This window comes from Protopterus annectens, chromosome 7.part0 (genome assembly GCF_019279795.1).
Source record: "Protopterus annectens isolate FY-2018-M chromosome 7.part0, PAN1.0, whole genome shotgun sequence".
Taxonomy (NCBI): Eukaryota; Metazoa; Chordata; order Ceratodontiformes; family Protopteridae; genus Protopterus; species Protopterus annectens.
This window is the reverse complement of record NC_056739.1, coordinates 1567412768-1567431697: the sequence shown is the minus strand read 5'-3', so window position 1 is coordinate 1567431697 and position 18930 is coordinate 1567412768. Positions and strand designations below refer to the sequence as shown.

The 18930-nt window shown below is 39.7% G+C and overlaps 1 protein-coding gene across 3 annotated transcripts in view; it reads right to left on the bottom strand.

Moving 5' to 3' along the window:
* Positions 1 to 18930, bottom strand: part of FBXW12 (F-box and WD repeat domain containing 12) — a 1108462-nt gene that overhangs the window by 576624 nt on the left and 512908 nt on the right. For all 3 annotated transcript variants that reach the window (XM_044078114.1, XM_044078116.1, XM_044078115.1), the window contains one exon: positions 3132 to 3296. In XM_044078114.1, coding sequence (XP_043934049.1) covers positions 3132 to 3296 — 165 coding nt within the window. The remainder of the gene's footprint in view (positions 1 to 3131; positions 3297 to 18930) is intronic.

Below are 18930 nucleotides of genomic sequence, written 5' to 3'. Positions count from 1 at the left end.
CTGCTTTAAATTGTGAAACAAATCTGGTATATCAGGTGGTAACCAGTAGAGATTATATACCTTTTTGGAAACTGGTGGCTGGGTATCTGGGTAATGAGATGCTGGATTTAATACATCCTGGAAGGTTTTTAATAATGGTCAGTCCACTTAGTATTTTGGCCCCACCATCTCAAAGTACATTTTTTTCCTCCTGATAGAAGAAATACTTTGTTGGCAACCCCCAAAATCCCTCCATTACATTAACAGTTTCCACAAAGGTAACATCTTCTGGGAATAAACTGAATACTGTGAAATCTAAAGGCAAGGGATAGTGGATATAACTCATAAAACAAGTTTCCTCTTCATGAGAGGCTAATAGAGAAGCTAATCTTTTTCATTTCTATTTTCTCTTTTCCATCTCTAACTGATGCAGGCATCGGGATAACTGATCAAATGTCTTCATCAACAGACCTGTAGTGGGTCAGCAGTAGAAATGACAATGGTTGTATCAGTGTTACACTAGATTCAGATCTGGCAGCCTCTTGCACAATTTTATTTTAAATATTCCTGTGCAAATTCCTGATAAATGCAGGTGTATGTGGACAGGTAGAAAAGTTATAATCACAGGTACTGATGAATGAGTCACTGACATTTGATTATGAGATTTTGTATAAGCCCCTATGGAGAAGAATATCAAATAGTCTCTACAAAGATGCTCTGCAGTCAACGGTAACCTGACAACATTTCCTTAGCAAAGAATAGTAATAGTGAGGGATTCATGGGTGGAAACCTGCACTAGTGTGGAAATTTGTTTTTAGTTATGTATTTATTTATTTTTTATTTATCCTTTGCTGACCAGGTTAGCTCCAGGCTAGTGGCCTCTTTTCATGGGAGACCAAATGGGGTATTTATAAGACTAGGGGAAATTTGGGGAACTTCCCTTACTCTTTTCTATAGGTGCTGTAGATTTTTTACATCTGTTTGAGGTATCATCAACTCAAACAAATGGGACTGCAGTTTAATGTCTTACCCAAAGGAGACACACTCAGGAGTGCAGCACCCCGCTTATGCTGCACTGCATTGTCAACAATCCATCTACTTGCTATGGGAATCGAATCAACAGCCTTCTGCACTAAAGAGGAGTGTACTACTTTTTGTGCCACTATTACTATTCGGCTTTTCCCGGTTAGGAGTCGCCACAGCGGATCACCGGTCTGCTAATGATTGGCAGTGGATATTTACGGTGTCGAGTTGCCAGCCCAGCGCCCAACCTTCAAAGAAGGAACACCCACACACGCACCTATCTGCATGTCTTTAATGTTCATTCAACCACAGGGAGGACATGTAGACTCTGCACAGAAGGCACTCCATCTGAGAATCGAACTGGAGAACCTCTTGCTGTGAGGCGACAATGCTAACCGCTGCACTGCCGCTGCCCACTGATACACACAATTTGGTAATGAACCAGAGTTTTTGTAAAGGTCTTAACACAGGTAAAGCTTTTTAAGAAGGTTTTGATCAGATGCATTTACCCTGAAGTGTGAGCCACTGGAACTATATCTAGTTTTCTGGGAAACTAATGGCTATTTAAGATTTATCATAAACTGCTTCATTTAGCATCTCAAGCCCTTTCCTTAAGTTTATCATCCTTTTCTGAAATTGCTGGTTCTTTATGTTTGGCTCTTAATGTTTCCTATATATCATTTTCTATTTTTTGTGATCAAAGGATTACATCTGCATCCTTCACATAACCAGGAAGTTGTAACATGCCCCACTGCTCTGTGGGGCATTCGTCTCAGGCATATTTTGGGAAGGGACAAAATCTCAGGGTAAAGGCACACTACCCAGGCAACAAACTTGGCATATTCTGCAGTGAATTTTTAATACTCCTGTGTGAAATCCTGAAACTACTGACTGGAAGTTTTTTATTGTGTGTATGTGTGTGTGTGTGTGTGTGTGTGTGTGTGTGTGTGGGTGGGGGGGCAGAGTTCTGCTATATTTCAATAGCTATTAGCATGACAAGACAAGTTGAGGTTATTTAACTTTGGACAAATGATTGCAAATTAACTTTCAAATGAAGCCAGCAGGGGGTTGGGGTGCAGATTACTGTTTCACAGGGAAGTATTTAAAGGGCTAAATTTATCAAATACATGGGTGCTATGTGGCAACAAATGAAGATAATTTACATTTTCAGAGACAAGCCCAGGAATACAGGGAAGCCATAGCAGATAATGAGGTCAGGTTATAACAACTGATAGTGGGGTTGATGGATGCAACAAAATGCATCAAACTGGAACACACAGTTGTAAATTCACTGGGCTTAAGTTAACAACGATAATGAATAATGTCAATGTATATGTAACAAATTAACAGGTGATGTGCAAAATTTCATATACTGCAATGTAAAATACAAGAAAGTAATGCAGCTGTACAAAACAAAATAGAAATGTATGGGACACACTTACAATCAAACACTTTGTTGGACATGTCAATTAATAAGTATGCAAAGCAGCAAAGATGCTGAACACAGTCAGTAATGCAAAATGGACAGAGCCTGTAATATAAAACAGGTAGCAATACATTTACAGAAGTACTAGACATTTACAAATAATTCTTCAGTTTCTATTAAATGAGTTCTACTGTTTTAAAAAAGAGGCAGGACAACAGAAGTGTGGTTTTAGTAGAGTGCAAGATATCAGTAAAGGTGTGAACACAACAGATACCATAATGCATGTGTCTGAGGATGTTTGCCATCTCCCTAAGTGGGGTACACAAATGTATGTGTACATCTATTATGGGGTAGACACATTCAGTAAGACAGATGTTTACACTGACAGTAGTCTCTCAGAACAACTATACTGAACAATTAATGTATTGCCAACTGCAGTGCTTTAGGCTAAATCAAAAGACATTTCTGCTGTGTAACTGACGTACTGTTTGCAACTGGAGTGAGAAATGACAGGTTAACCGAAGGAAATTAAACTTTATTCCAAATCAACTGAGGCCTTTTCCTCTGAAACTCTCCAATTTATTGCTTTTTGGTTGTACAGAAACTGAAATATGCAGAGTGGCAAAAAGTTATCCATTTTGAAACACGCAACATACAGAGCAATTAAGAGAAACATTTTATAATGTTGCTTGTTATAACATACCTTTGGACATACATCTATACTCTCAGATGTACCAGCTACTACCCACTGCCCATCTGGTGACGACAGCACTAGATCTACTTTATAGATGTCGAACACTGTTATCCGAGACAACTGATTAAGGTTTGGGACTGTCAGCGTATACAGTGCTCCTCCACCAGTTCCAGCCTATAAAACACAATCAGTTCAAATGTGTTATACAGTTTTGACAGTACATGTTAGGAAACCACACATTAAACATATTACTGGCATGTGATATGCATCTTGGAGCTCCCACCCCATTCTATCTTTGTACTTCATCCTCTCTGAAAGGTAGAGAACATTCTGTTGCCTATCAAGGTAAAGTATGATTTGACAAATCCCTCATCCTGCTCCATACAATCTACCTGCTTGTCTGTCTTCTGGTTTGTAAATCATCTCCCTTCTTCTTCAACACTGGTAAAACTGCAGTCTTCTAATAATTTTCTTAAGCAATGATCAATTCTCTCTTTCCAATTACATTCTGCTGCCTCCTCTCCCACTGTTGTCTGTATATGAATATTAAACAAAAAGCAGAAGCCAGCAACGGTGAGCTGTATAAACTGATTTAATTAATTATGAAAATAAAAAAAACACAAGAATAAACAGACCGGTTTCGGCTATGGTGTTGACCTAGCCTTCATCAGTGCAAATTCCCAAAAACATCTTGAGGTTCTTTTATACACACAGAAATAATTAATCACAAAGTTTCATTGGTGAGCTCATGAATATTCATTAGTATACCAAATCATAAATATTCATTAAAACCTGGCTGGAAAAAGTCCACCTAATTTCACAATCCATTTCTTCTCTTTTGTATTTAGTTTGCTGTGCCATCCAGATTGGTTAGATCTGTCGCTTACTATTTTATCAATGATGGTAAAATGAAATTTTGCTGTAGTATGTTTAAGAGTATGTTTATAAAGGGCATTACTCATTCTCTTACATTTGACATCACTGAGGTGTTCAGAAATACGTAACTTAAGAGGTCTGGATGTTTGTCCTAAGTAGAATGCATGACAACTACAAGAAGCCATGTAAATGATCCAATCCATACTGCAATTTGCAAAAAACTTGATGTCATAAATAGTACTGCAGTTACTACTGGAGAATTGTTTGCTTTTTAGCACGTTTGCAGTGGCTGCAATGACCACATGGCATGCAGCCCACAAGTTTATCTCTAGAAATTAAGGTTTGGGCTATATTGTGATTGATGGCATCATGATGGTGTTTATAGTGGCTGAAATGAGATCCAAGATTTTTCCACCTTCTGAATGAGAACATGCAAGTCTCAGATAAATGTTGTGACAAAATATTGTCAGCTAAAAGAATGTTTGTGTCGTCTGATGGCATCAGTGACTGTATTGGTATTTCTACCATATGTGGTAATAAATCGTAGATTATTTTTGTGTTTTGTGATTTATGTTTGTATTTAAGTAGGTCTCCTCTGTCTAAATTTGCAGCATAATTGCTTGCTGTATGTAGATAACCCATACTGTAACCATAGCCGAAACCGGTCTGTTTATTCTTGTGTTTTTTTATTTTCATAACTAATTAAATTAGTTTATACAGCTCACAGTTGCTGGCTTCTGCTTTTTGTCTACCATGTGTTTTTGAGCCGTGCAATCACTTCCATGCAGGGGAATTCCTTTTCAGTGCACATTTCTGTTTCCTGCTGGTAGTCTGTGGCTTGCTGTGTGGGTAGAATCTGTACCAGATTCTCCATAATTACTGAGCTCCTATTTATACTTTGGTTGGATACAATTATTTGCTTTGTACATCCAAGGACTTTCTTTTATAATTACTAACTGTGGTCTACAAATTGAAACTGCTTTGAGCAATTTTTCGTTAGTTGCTGTATTTGGAAATCAACGGGGCCTTTCCAATCCAGTCGCTATGTTCTACGTCTAACAGTTTATATCTTTTCTTTTACCTGGATGATATCGGAGGTGTATCTGGGTGTATCAGTGTGTTTAACATTGGCAGTTTGTTCCTGGTTGTATAACCTTACAATTTCAGTATAGCGCGAACATACGACTTCATGAAAAAACGGCTGTGAGTATGCCTAAGTGGATTTCTACATCTAAATAATATTTACGGACAACAAATGGTTATAAAGTTTTTTAATAACATCAGGAACTTTGTGCAAAGCTAATTTTACTATCGGCCATTTGTTGTGTTTTCTACATGGTCATGGGCCACTTTTCATGACATTTTAGCAAACGAATATTACTCATTGGACTTTATACTTAAACAACTAAATTCTGTCTACCTTTTTTTCTGCAAATATATTATTTGGTGTTCTGTTTGGAACTATAAAACACATGTATATTATTATTTTTTACCGCTATTGGGGACAGAAAGCATTTATATCGTGTGGCAACTTGATTTACACATTCAGAAGCTGTGTTATCCGGTGCTGGTTTGAAGGGGCAACTCTTTGTGATTCAGCAAACACATAAGGCCGAGGGCTGTCTTCAAAAAAGTACAGTTTTGTACCTACCATAAATGTAGATGTTCGATAGGTATGCATCTGCAGTCATAACATATGGGTTGTCCTGCCTCAGGCAGCCTTTCGGTCGGCCGGATTCCAAAGTCTGGGTCTGGCCTCGGCTGATGTTGCACTTTCCCGGCCAGAGCGTCTGGGGTATAAAAGCATCAGCCGACGCCATTTTCCTCAGTTTTTCTTGCCCCAGATGCCAGGTGCCCTCTAGGAAGGCTAAATTTGGATGAATGCAATAGAATTCCAAACATTTGCAAAATTATATATATATATATATATATATATATATATATATATATATATATATATATATATACATGTATATACAAACAAATACACCATAATAGATTCCCCCAGCTAGCTAAAAGAGGGGTAAACACCCTAGGAATACCACAGAGGGGTAGGAGGGTGGGTAAACCTGACTGCAGATGCATACCTATCGGACATCTCCATTTATGGTAGGTACAAAACTGTACTATGTCCTTCAAGGATGCATCTGCAGTCATAACATATGGGTAGAATACTATAGCCAATCTGGGGAAGGAGGTACTAAGAAAAAGATGGTGTAGTTAGGATCCCCTGCAGGACTGCAGTAGCAAAGCCTGCTCTGGATCTGGAGTATAAAGGTAGATTGTAATGTTTGGTAAATGTATGCATGGAGCTCCAAGTAGCAGCTTCTAAAATGTCCTTGGTAGCCACCCCTCATAGGAAGGCTGTAGTGGTGGCCCCGTGGCCCTTGTGGAATGAGGTCTGATGTTTGCAGGAACTGACTTTCCATGAATGGAGTAACAAAATTAAATGCAATTTCCTATCCATTTTGAAATTGTCTGTTTGGAAATTGCTTTTCCTTGCACCCCAGCAGCATGTGCTACAAATAGTTGGTCAGTTTTTCTGCTACTTTTAGTTCTGTCCAAGTAGTAGCGTAGTTGTCTGTGTATATCCAAGGTGTGCAGAAGTTTTTCCCCTCTATTCTGCGGATTTGGGAAGAACGTAGGCAAGTGAATAGCTTGGTTCAAGGATACCCTAGATACCACCTTTGGCATAAAAGTAGGATTAGTTCTTAGTGTAACTCTGTCCTGATGGAAGATAAGAAATGGCTGTACTGCCATTAATGCTTGTAACTCAGATACTCTTCTTGCTGAAATTATTGCCAGAAGGAATGCAGTTTTCCAAGACAGAAACTGAAGATCCGCTGTTGCTGCTGGTTCAAAGGGAGGAAGTGTTAGTTTCTCCAAGACAAAGTTGAGATCCCAAGCAGGTAAAGGGGGTTTTCTTGGAGGTTTGATATTTTGATCCCTCTCAGAAATTGCTTGAGGAGAGGGTGTGAGAAGATAGGTGGATCCACATTGTATTCTGCTGAAATTGCTGAGGCATGAATCTTAATGGAAGAATGGGAAAGGCCATTGTGGAACAGTTCTGCTAAGTATTCCAGAATATGTGTCATGCTTGCCACTGTCACATCTAAGCCTTTTGATGTGTTCCAAAAGAAAAATCTTTTCCATTTAGCTGAGTATGTCTTCCTTGTGGAAGGCCGGCGAGCTTCCATGATAATGTCCTTCACTCTCTGTGATAAAACATTTTGTTTTGGATTTAAGGGATTTTCCAGGCAGTTAGCTGCAATGTTTTTAAGTTGGGATGCATGATCTTGAAATTGTTCTGCGTCAGAAGAAGAGGCCATAGGGGGAGAGGCCATGGTTTTGCCTGTGACATGCTCCTCAATAGTGGATACCAGTGTTGCCTTGGCCAGTTTGGAGCTATCAGAATCACTCTTGGCTGTTCCTCCCTGATCTTCAGTCGAACCTTGTACATTAAAGGGAGAGGTGGGAAGGCATATACTTTTAGAGTTTTCCAACTGAAAGAGAGAGAGTCCACCCTCCATGCTTGTGGGTGGCATGTCCTTGAGCAGAATGTCCTCAGTTGATGGTTGAGGGGGGAGGCGAACAGATCTATCTCCGGCGTTCCCCATGCCTTTGTTATGAGTTGGAAGATGTCTGGGTGCAGCATCCATTCGTGTGCATCCATGGTAGTTCTGCTTAAGCTGTCTGCCAGTGTATTTTCCTTTCCTGGCACGAACTGGGACTGCAGTTGGATATTGAGTTTCAGGCATAGCTCCCATAGATTCATAGCCAGCCGGCATAGAGGGTAGGAGTGTGTGCCTCCCTGCTTGTTTATGTACCACATGACCGTGGTGTTGTCTGTCCTTATTAACAAGTGGCCTTGATGGAGGAAGGGTTTGAAAGCCTCGATTGCATGCATCACTGCCAGCATTTCCTTTTGGTTTATGTGCATGTGTAGCTGTCCTTGAGACCATAGGCCTTGGAAACATTTGCCCTCCATGTGTGCTCCCCATCCTCGGTCTGAAGCGTCCATGGTGATGGTTTGTTTTGTTTTTGGTTTGTTGAAAGGCAACCCTCTGTTGGACTGGCAGGCCTGAGCCCACCACAGGAATTCCTTTTGAAGGCAAGGAATGATTGGTATCAAAGTTTCCAAAGTGTGACTGTGTTGAGACCATACACTCCTTAGATACCATTGTAATTTTCTCATATGCAGCCTGGCCTGTGGTATCAGAATTATGCAGGATGCCATGTAACCCAGGGCCTGCAGGATTTTCCTTGCAGTAAGCTGAGCTTGTCTTGTCAGATTCATGAAGTAATCCGGAAGTTGTTTTTGTTTTTCTTCTGTGAGAAAAGCCATTTGGGTGGTTGTGTCTAGATCCGCACCCAGAAAGGTTATCCTTTGGGATGGAACCAGTCTTGATTTTTGGATGTTGACTGTGTATCCCAATGCCTGTAGTAGGTGGATGGCATAGGCCAAGTCTTTTATCAAATTTACCTTGTTGTCCGCTTGTATAAGGCAGTCGTCCAGATAAGGGTAGATTTGAATCCCCTGAAGTCTGCAGTGTGCAATTACTGATGCCAGGCATTTTGTGAATACTCTGGGCGCAGTAGATAAGCCAAAGGGCAATGCTGAGAATTGATAATGCTCTGATCCTGCAAGAAATCTGAGCTGTCTTCTGCAGTTTGGTCGAATAGGGACGTGCAGGTATGCCTCCTTGAGATCTAGAGTCACCAGCCAAGACTCCTTGCCCAACATGGGAAGAAGTTGCTGTAGGGTCAGCATCTTGAATTTTGGCACAATAAGGTAAGTATTCAGTGCGGACAGGTCGAGAATAGGCCTCCATTGTTTTTCTTTTCTTGGTATAAGGAATAGTCTGGAGTAAAATCCTTGGCCTTGCTCTAAAAGTGGTACCTTTTCTATAGCTTTCATTTGAAGCAAGTTGTTGATCTGCTTTAAAGCCTCTGCCCTCTGATTTGGTGGTAGGTTTGGCATTCCGTTTCTTTTTGGCAAAGTGTGGAAGTGGAACCTGTATCCTTTGTCTATTATTTGCAGTGTCCATGTGTCCCTTGTAATATAATGCCAATTTTCTGAGAATAAAGCAAGCGTTCCGCCCAAGGGAGCTTCCAGTTGAGCCCTGGTGGGCGGAATCAGAGTAAAGTCATTGAACCTGTCCTGGTGTAGTAGTTGTTGTTGCTGCTGTTGCACTACCTCTCTGGTTGGCAGGCTGCCACTGACGGCCTCTGTAAGAGCCCCTAGGTTGGCCTCTGCCTCTGGGGCGTCTGTTCCTGCCTCACTGGGCTCTGTCCCAGTCTGGAAAGGACCAATTCTTAGTAGGCCAGTTTCTGCTGAATCTCGGTGGTTGTACTTGTAGGAAATCCTTAACTGTTTGCACTGATTTTGCCTTTTCTTCATACTTTTTTAAGACCTCCTGAGCAGAGGAGCCAAATAAATTTTGTTTCTCCACTGGAGCATCCAGGAGTTTAGCTTTAACATGGTCTGGCAAAGATTGTTCCTTCAGCCAGGCATGCCTACGAATAAATGCCCCAGTCATAGCTGACCTAAATGAAGCCTCCAATGCATCATAACCACACTTTAAGAAATGATTACTAACCTGCTGTGAGTTGTGTACCAAATCCTGAAGGGATTTACGGTCAAGGGGCTCAGGAGAAGAAAGCTTCTTGTTCAGTTCATCTAACAAATACACTGTATCATATGAAATTGACAATTTAGTGCCCTGACGGAAAGAGTTGCAGAAGTATATACCTTCTTTCCCCATCTCTCTAAAGCTCTAGACTCTCTTTCAGAAGGTAGAGGATTTTTGGCAGTGGCAGCCGCAACCCCTTTAGGGCCCAGAGTAATAGTTTCTGGGTCTGCAGAATGGGCTTTATACAGATGGAAATGAGAATCCGGGACACTGTAGTATCTTATCAGGTTTGGCAGGGGCCGGGGGGAGAGTATCAGGGGCTGTACTTACATCATTATACACATCATCAATTACATTCAAAACAGGAGGTATAGCTAAGGGCCTATGCTGAGGCAAATGTAAAAAGGTCCTTAATCTTTTTCTAGAATCAGAGAAATCCTGACCTTGCCATTGAAAATGCTCTCTCATGGAGTGTAGAGTCTCACCAAAAGAAAACTCTTCAGGAGGGGAGGCCGAAGGGATAGAGTCTTCTGCATCAGAATCCTCATAGGGTGAATAAGCCTCCTCCTGGTGGTCTGACAACTCAGAACCATGCGAGGACTCATCTGAAGAGTGTGGGTACAAAGGCTCAGTCCTGGGCCTTTTGTCTGGTGGAGGGTGAGAGGCCCTGTCCGGGTGAGGTTGTGAACCTCTAATTAAAGAAATAAGGTCCTCTGCAAGGCTGAGGATCTGAGAACTAGAGGAAGGCCTCTGGGATGTAGTTTTGGGAGGCAAAGCATTAGAAAGTTTAGCAGCTTTAGCCCTAGAAAAGGCCTTAATGGACATGGAAGCAGGGGGCCTAGCTGCCCCACGTGCAGGAGTAGATATGTCCAAAGGTATGGTGTCGGACATATCCTGGGCACTGGTTTCGGTAGGTAGCTCGGTAGCCGACTCAGCCGGGGCCTCCCGGGCCGCGGTGGTCGGTTGAGTGGATTCGGACGAAGGAATCTCCGAGGACTCGGTTTCGACCGAAACCGAGACACTCGCGGTAGGCCTTACCGTGGTTTCAGCCAAAACCGCGGGCTGCGAGTGTCGGTCCTTGTCCTTCCGTTTTTTCACCAAATGTGATGTCGGAGTCTCCGACGGCATTTTATATGCAAAACTAGCCCCCAAAAATTCCTCTGCAAACTCCGACCAACGTCTAAGAGTTCGTCGGTTGAAGGAAGCACAGGCTGAACAGGACGATACGTCGTGGTCTGGGCCTAAGCAAGGAAGGCAGTAGGAATAGAAATCCTTATGAGGTATCTGTTTCCCACAAGTTAAACAATTATTTACTTTATCTGACATCGGCTGAGGCAAGAAAGAGCCCCCAACGGGGTACTTAGCTTTTTCGAAGTTTTCGGTAGCTGAAATCACTGGATCTGACAGACCGGCACTTGCAAACAGCTTCTGCTTCGGGCACCGCGCGGCAAGAAAGACTGAGGAAAATGGCATTGGCTGATGCTTTTATACCCCAGACGCTCTGACATCGGGGAAAGTGTGACATCAGCCGAGGCCAGACCCACACTTTGGAATCCGGCCGACTGAAGGGCTGCCTGAGGCAGGACAACCCATATGTTATGACTGCAGATGCATCCTTGAAGGACATCTGTGATGGACAAAAATGACTGTGTGCCCAATTGATATAAAGGCAATACATCTACATCACTGAACAGAATAATACTATTCATATCAAGGCCGTTTTCTAAACCAGCATTACATTCCTTTGCTCTATCAATCAGGATTTATCGGGCCTGTAAGGCGGTCAGGCAACCTTTGGACAATTTCTTACTAAAGGTTAATATTTATTGGACTCATTTTGATAAAAAAGACATTGGGACTAGTATAAGTTTGGGACTCACATATATGATTTATGCTGACAATTAGCATCGTAATGTGTATATAATAATTGAATACCTGACAGTGACCTAAACAAATGTTGTTTTTTACTATTAAAAATGTTTTTTGTCTCATTAATGAATATATTTTGAGGTGATTTTGGACCTGTAACATAGTCAGGCAACCTTTGAATATCTCCCTAACTGACAACTTGTATTGCAAGTATATCTAGGCCACTTATATCGGCACAGTTTTGGGAATTAATATATTGCAATGCACATGTTAACAGCAATATCGTGAATCATTTTGGATGTTTTGAGACCATTTATATGCATACTATAATGTATTTATCAGGTATGTCATACTAAATAATTTTATTTAACACAGTATCATTTATTACCAAATATATATTAGACTTATTTTTACCACCAGTTTTTTCTACAGTGGGTGATATATGTATATGTATATGTATATGTATATATATATATATATATATATATATGTATATATATATATATATATGTATATGTATATATATATATATATATATATATATATATATATATATATATATATATATATATATGAGTCTCACAAGGGATAATTGGCTAGGCTTAAAATGGCTCTCAAGGGCAGTTAGCCTACTACTAATGTATGAACCTATGAACCTATATATATATATATATACATGAGATATACTATATAGTTCATTAAACTTCCCCACTCTATCTGGTCAATTTTGGTCCAACCTATAGGATTCCAATTCAAATGGACAACTGGCTTTTTTGATGGACTCATTAGTAGCTTACAGACAATAATATCTTACTGATTTACACATGTTTATTCAGCCAAACTTGGATTCTATTTCTTACAAGCATACTGCCATTTGTCAAGGGCTGTTGTGATATAATTTTATTGCAGTCACCATTATTGTTCTGGATTTGGTATTCATTCACAAGTGGATCTGGACGTGGCAAGGTTTTTGTTAACTATCAGATGTCAAACTTCTATATACTTATATGATAAATTCAATGTAAGCTGACAAGGCCTATTTATGAGAACTTTTGTCAGGGCCGATTTCAACCACCTAGACGTCATGATTTCATATTGTTCAAAATTTTTGGTTTTGACTCAATAATTGGTTTGTTTGACTGGTCATTATTGCCCAGTTTCCATGTATCATCTTTTCAATCATCAGGACGTGGTACTGCATTTATTTCATTTTCTTCTATACTTGAAATCTGTCTTTGGCTAATATACATGTTTAAACCAATCTTCTGACTTTGATTAAACACTCAGTTTGATAAAAGTTTTATACCTGATATTGTCTCCTAGCTATATTTGAGTCTGTGTGGCTCCTTCACATTTTTGTATCCAACATTCTTTTTTACATTTATAATGGATCTAAATCGGATTTTGGTTGGGCTTTCTTCTGATAAAGAAGACTTGGGTATTTTTAGAATAGGGGAACGGCCCAATGATAACAGTCCCAATACCATCGACAATCCCGAAACCCACTGTGAAAAGTTATTTCAACAACTGAATAGAAACATGAGAACATTAAGGTACAATGTATGGCATCTTAAATTATTCAAAGCGTATATGGCCAAAGGGATAACTCCCAGAGGGCTTAGAGTAAAAATTCAGCCACTAATTATGAATTAGATGAACAATTAACCAGTGAATGGTCAACAATACAACAAAATTGCTCCATGAAATTTGTTGAAACATTATCTAGATATTATGAGTGCATTATTGATAGGGAAATCCTTAATGTTAGCAAATTATGTGATGATAGCAATCAATATCAGGACCAACCATTTTTTTCCACCCAATTGTCCAAACTTAGTTCAGATTTACTTACCTTTGAACAACAACTAAAGGATAGGAAACTCAAAAAATTCCAAAGGGGCCAAACAGATTATGACAAAGGTCATCCCTTTCAACATATGAGACATGTTAGGTTTGAAGGTGGTTATCAAAAAACCAACACCACTCCCAAACGTAAACGTCCCAAGTCCATTCTCAGAAAATGCAACACATATACTGATTCATCGGGGGGTGATTCTTCTTCTGGTACAGATTTGGACACTCAGCAAACCTCAGACTACCCCATCCCCAAATGTAACAATAGTGTGGCCCCTTTAGGCCTTACAAGAGGGGAGGCAAAAAACATTGAAAAAATAAGACGTTTGGAGGGTTTAATGGAACTGTTGATGAACAAATAAATAAGGGTCCTAATACAAACGTATTAAACATTTCTAATGTAACATTATTTGACTCACAAACTGCTTTGTCGAATAAAGGTCTTTCTTTTATACCTGTTTTTTTTTGCTCCAGAACATACATTTGCACAAGATGTTACATCATTTTGCAGATTGCTTAATTTAAAACTGTATTTCATGATAACAATGATGATGGTGTTACTGTTGACAATTTCAAATACCACAAATCCACCTTTGTCCCACCTATGCATCCTTGTGTGAGCTTTTTTTCAAAATAGTGTTCTCAAATATCTACACTTTACATCGAGTATGACTCACCCTAAATCCAATAATCTTTCAAAGACTAAAATGTCAATTTTACAGGAACTCTCTAATAATAAACATTTGGTTATCATTTCTGAGGACAAAGATGGTGCTGTGGTAGTTATGAATTTGGCCCAATATGACGCTGAGGCTCAGAGACAGTTGGACGATGCCAGATATTATAGCAAAATGCCTCTTGATCCATCTGTGTTTAAACACCAACCATTACTGAGATGGGTAAGATCTAGAATTCAGGACACCACAGAATTTTTAGGTATTATAAATGATATGCAAATAGAGGATAATTGGTTGCTATGTACTTTGGATGTAAGTGCACTGTATACCAACATACCACATTGGGCAGGGCTAGATGCAATAGAATATTGGTTATACAAATCAGAGTTATACAAACCTGGCTTTAACAATTTTCTTATATGCCTAACTGAATATGTTCTTACCAAAAATGTTTTCTTCTATGGTACACAATGTTATCTCTAAATACGGGGTACTGCAATGGGCGCATCATTTGCCCCCATATATGCAGATTTATATATGGCATACATAGAAGAACAAATCATTTATGATGTTACACACAACATTTACTTGATGGAAATTAATATTTGGCGTAGATATCTGGATGATTGCTGGATGGTGTGGAGGTCAGATGTGGAAAACTTGATGGAATTCACTGATTATCTCAGTGATAATAAATGGGGCTTACAATTCACTATCAACTATGACCAACACAAGATTACATATTTGGATGTGCTGGTCACACGGAATGAAGACAACACCCTCCGTACAGAAGTATTCAGAAAATACCAGCATTATAACACCTTACTCCACGCATCCAGCTTTCATCCAGCCCATATCACTAAAAACATCCCCAAGTCACAATTCATTAGGATGAGACGTATTTGTTCAGAGAAAATACCTTTGAGGTTTTTCGTAAAGATTTGTCCAATAGGTTCCAAGAAAGGGGTTATGGCATGGGTTATGTACATACAGCAAGCAATTATGCTGCAAATTTAGACAGAGAAGACCTTCTTAAATACAAACATAAATCACAAAACACAAACAATAATCTATGATTTATTACCACATATGGTAGAAATACCAATAGAGTCATTGATGCCATCAGATGACACTGGAACATTCTTTTAGCTGACAATGTTTTGTCACAACATTTATCTGAGACCTGCATGTTCTCATTCAGAAGGGGGAAAAATCTTGGATCTCATTTCAGCCACTATAAACACCATCATGATGCCATCAATTACAATATGACCCAAACCTTAATTTCTGGAGATAAACTTGTGGGCTGCATGCCATGTGGTTATTGCAGCCATTGCAAACATGCTAAAAACCAAACAATTCTCCAGTAGTAACTGCAGTACTATATATGACATCAAGTTTTTTGCAAATTGCAGTACGGATTGGATCATTTACATGGATTCTTGTAGTTGTCATGCATTCTACATAGGACAAACATCCAGACCTCTTAAGCTACGTATTTCTGAACACCTCAGTGATCTCAAATGTAAGAGAATGAGTAATGCCCTTTATAAACATACTCTTAAACATACTACAGCAAAATTTCATTTTACTATCATTGATAAAATAATAGGCGACAGATCTAACAAATCTGGATGGCACAACAAACTAAATACAAAAGCGAAGAAATGGATTGTGAAATTAGGTGGACTTTTCCAGCCTGATCTTAATGAATATTTATGATTTGGTATACCATCGAATATTCATGAGCTCACCAATGAAACTTTGTGATTAATTATTTCTATGTGTATAAAAGAACCTCAAGATGTTTTGGGGAATTTACAATGATGAAAGCTAGGTTAACACCATAGCCGAAACCGGTCTGTTTATTCTTGTGTTTTTTTTATTTTCAGAACTAATTAAATTAGTTTACACAGCTCACAGTTGCTGGCTTCTGCTTTTTGTCTACCGTGTGTTTTTGAGCCGTGCAATCACTTCCGTGCAGGGAAATTTCTTTTGAGTGTATATGAATATTACCATAACTGTAGCTGCTTATGTACCTGATCACTAACTGTTTTCTCTGTGCTAATTTTATGTGTTCACTTTCTCCCTATGCCTCACTCCATTTACCATTTTGCTCATATCTTCCCATACTGAACACCTTCTTTGGTTTCTCCTACCTATCTGTCTTTTTATTTTCACAGTACTAGGTAGGAACGAACAGGCCATGGCGGTCAAAAAGCATCTGTAATGTACTGCATCACAGCATTCTACATCTTGGCAACTGGAACTTTTCACTTGTCTAAAGCAAAGCAATATACACTGTAGATAGAAACTGATGTGATGGAAATGTTCCCTATCATGACAAGGGGCCTTTGGATTACTTAAAGAAGAAATCAAATCTTATTATCACTGTTTTCAGAAACCAAGTAAGAGAATGAAAGGAAACAGATATGGAATATGAATACATCACTTCTCCTTCAGGAGAAAAGTGGGTATAGAGTACAAAATGACTTACCACATTAATTCCTTTATTTTGCACTTGTATCATATATGCTGATACAGAGCTCTTACTTGCATTCCTGAGGAGGACTGGTCCCCACTCCTGGTATAATGCTGCCTTTATTATGGCTGACAAACCTGCTTGGCTGTATGGTTTAGAGGGATAAAGCTCTAACTATGACCAGATGACCTGAGTTTTAGTAATGGTTCAGGCACTGGAAGAGACAGGTGTGGGAGTAAGGGGCTGAGGTGGATTTGACTGGCTGATGGCCACCATTCAACTAAAGGACTGTATGGCACTTAAATATCCAAGACTGACAGCATGCACTCAGAGCTACCAAGCCAATGACAGTAGCTTTCATCAGTACATGTGATGTAGCATGAATGTGTAAAGGGAAGGTGTATCACATCCCTGCAGTGCAGCAGATGCTTACATGAGCTAACTAGGGGCAACGTTAGGCATTATTAGCAATGCCACAACTGGCCATGTTAAAGTGGGCCTCCTGTGAGGCTTCAGACAAGCTGACAGAAATGGTAACAACTGGGGATTTGGTTCGGAAGGGCACAATTGTGATACAATTATTTGCAGTACTTGATAATAAACAGTAATAAAATGACAATATGTCAAAATGGAAATTAATCAAAAGACAAAAACTATTCCTGTACCACAACAAGATGTCTTACGTCTTACAAGGAGTAAGACTAGTGATGATATCAGCCCATCCCAGAGGCCATCCCTCTGGGCCCTTTCAGCTGTTAGTTCAGACAGCCCATGACACGGTTGGGGTGCATGAAGGCTGATGGTACCCAGAAGACTGAAATAATATTCATGTCTGCCTGAAAGATGTGGGACAGAAGTGCTCAGTCGGATTTATTACAAAATGTTTGCTGCTTCAACTATGCCATTTGTTGTGTGCGATCCCCCTTGTCTTTCAGAGCATTACCTCTCAGTTTGCTTGGCTGTTTGTCTTGTTTTGTAACACTGTTGTCATCTGTTTGTCATTACCATGTTAACTGCACTTTGAGGAGGTAGCACTTTATGTGAGTGTAAGGGATTATTTCTGAATCCCAGGCACAGTGCATGGAGTGGGTTCATCTAAAACTGTTCTTAACAGACTAGTCACTGTAAAATTATTATCACTGACATAAATGTAACATTTACAAAACTCATTTTATTTTATTTTATTTAACATTTGCTGACCAGAAAAGTCTGACTAGGACAGAGCCTATTTTCAGCAGAGGTCTGGGGAGAAACTCTCCAGAGGGATGACTTTGAAATGTGGGAGGAAACCCACGAGAATGCAGGGAGGATAGAAGGAACCCCAGAAGAGAATCAAACTGGAGAACCTCTTGCTGTGAGCCGACAACATTAACCACTGCACCACTGTGCTGCCGCTGTATGCCTTTCCTCGCTTTACTATTGAGGACTACTCATACATACACTACTTCTGGTTATATTTTGACATGAAATCTTTGCAATTGTTAATCTTTTCTTCTCTGTACTATCCAAGGTGTGAAGATAGGAGGTACTGCCAGCCATGCCAGGAGAAGCAGGGCAGTGGATGTGTAACACATGCCAGTACAGCTAGCTGGAATTTTGTATAGAATTATATGTCATTTGTATATCAAACTGATTTGTATACATGCTTGTGTTGAAACATGTATTTGTAAAGCTGCTTGTGTTAAAATGTATCAACAGTGTACCCTGCTGGAAAGAAAAGACATGTAACTGAATTAAATATGTATGTTTAACAGAGGATACCTGAAGGGAAAAGGTTAATTGCAATCCAGGTGCAGCAAACTTTGAAAAATAGTTGAAATTAAATTAGGCCATAAAGATTGTATCTTACAGTTCTGGGTGCAGCCAGAGACAAAACATCTAGGAAACCAAGTATTAGGAAGCCTTCTTTTTTTGTCTCTAGCAGGGAGCTAATTGTTACTCTGACAGGGTAAATGTCTGAAATGGTTTTATGACTTCAAGCAGCAGCAGCAAATCTGAGTAAAGCTTTATTTTTGTGTAGGGTAACACATATATGCTAAATCCTGACAGCTTCTAGTGATGGGGATAGTGCGGGGAAACTGAGTCAGATGAACAGATGTGTGTGACTGTCATTGTGTAAGCCAGAAATAATATTTAGATATTAGTAGGAGACTGCTCTCAGTATTCTGTCTTGGATATGACAACAAGGACCACTCACCCACTTCATCTTGCCTTGCACTAGTAAGTGACCATGGATAGTAATTCTCTAAATCAGTTAGGAAAATATAGTGAGAATAGTTAAGTATTGATGTTAAGTTGTCAATCTCGCCTTCATTCTTGCTTGATGGGTTCGGAGCCGATCCCTCGGCTCCGACTCGGCACTTGCTAAGCTCGAGAGTCACTTTTACCAGCTCGAGGCAGCCCCATATCCCATGATG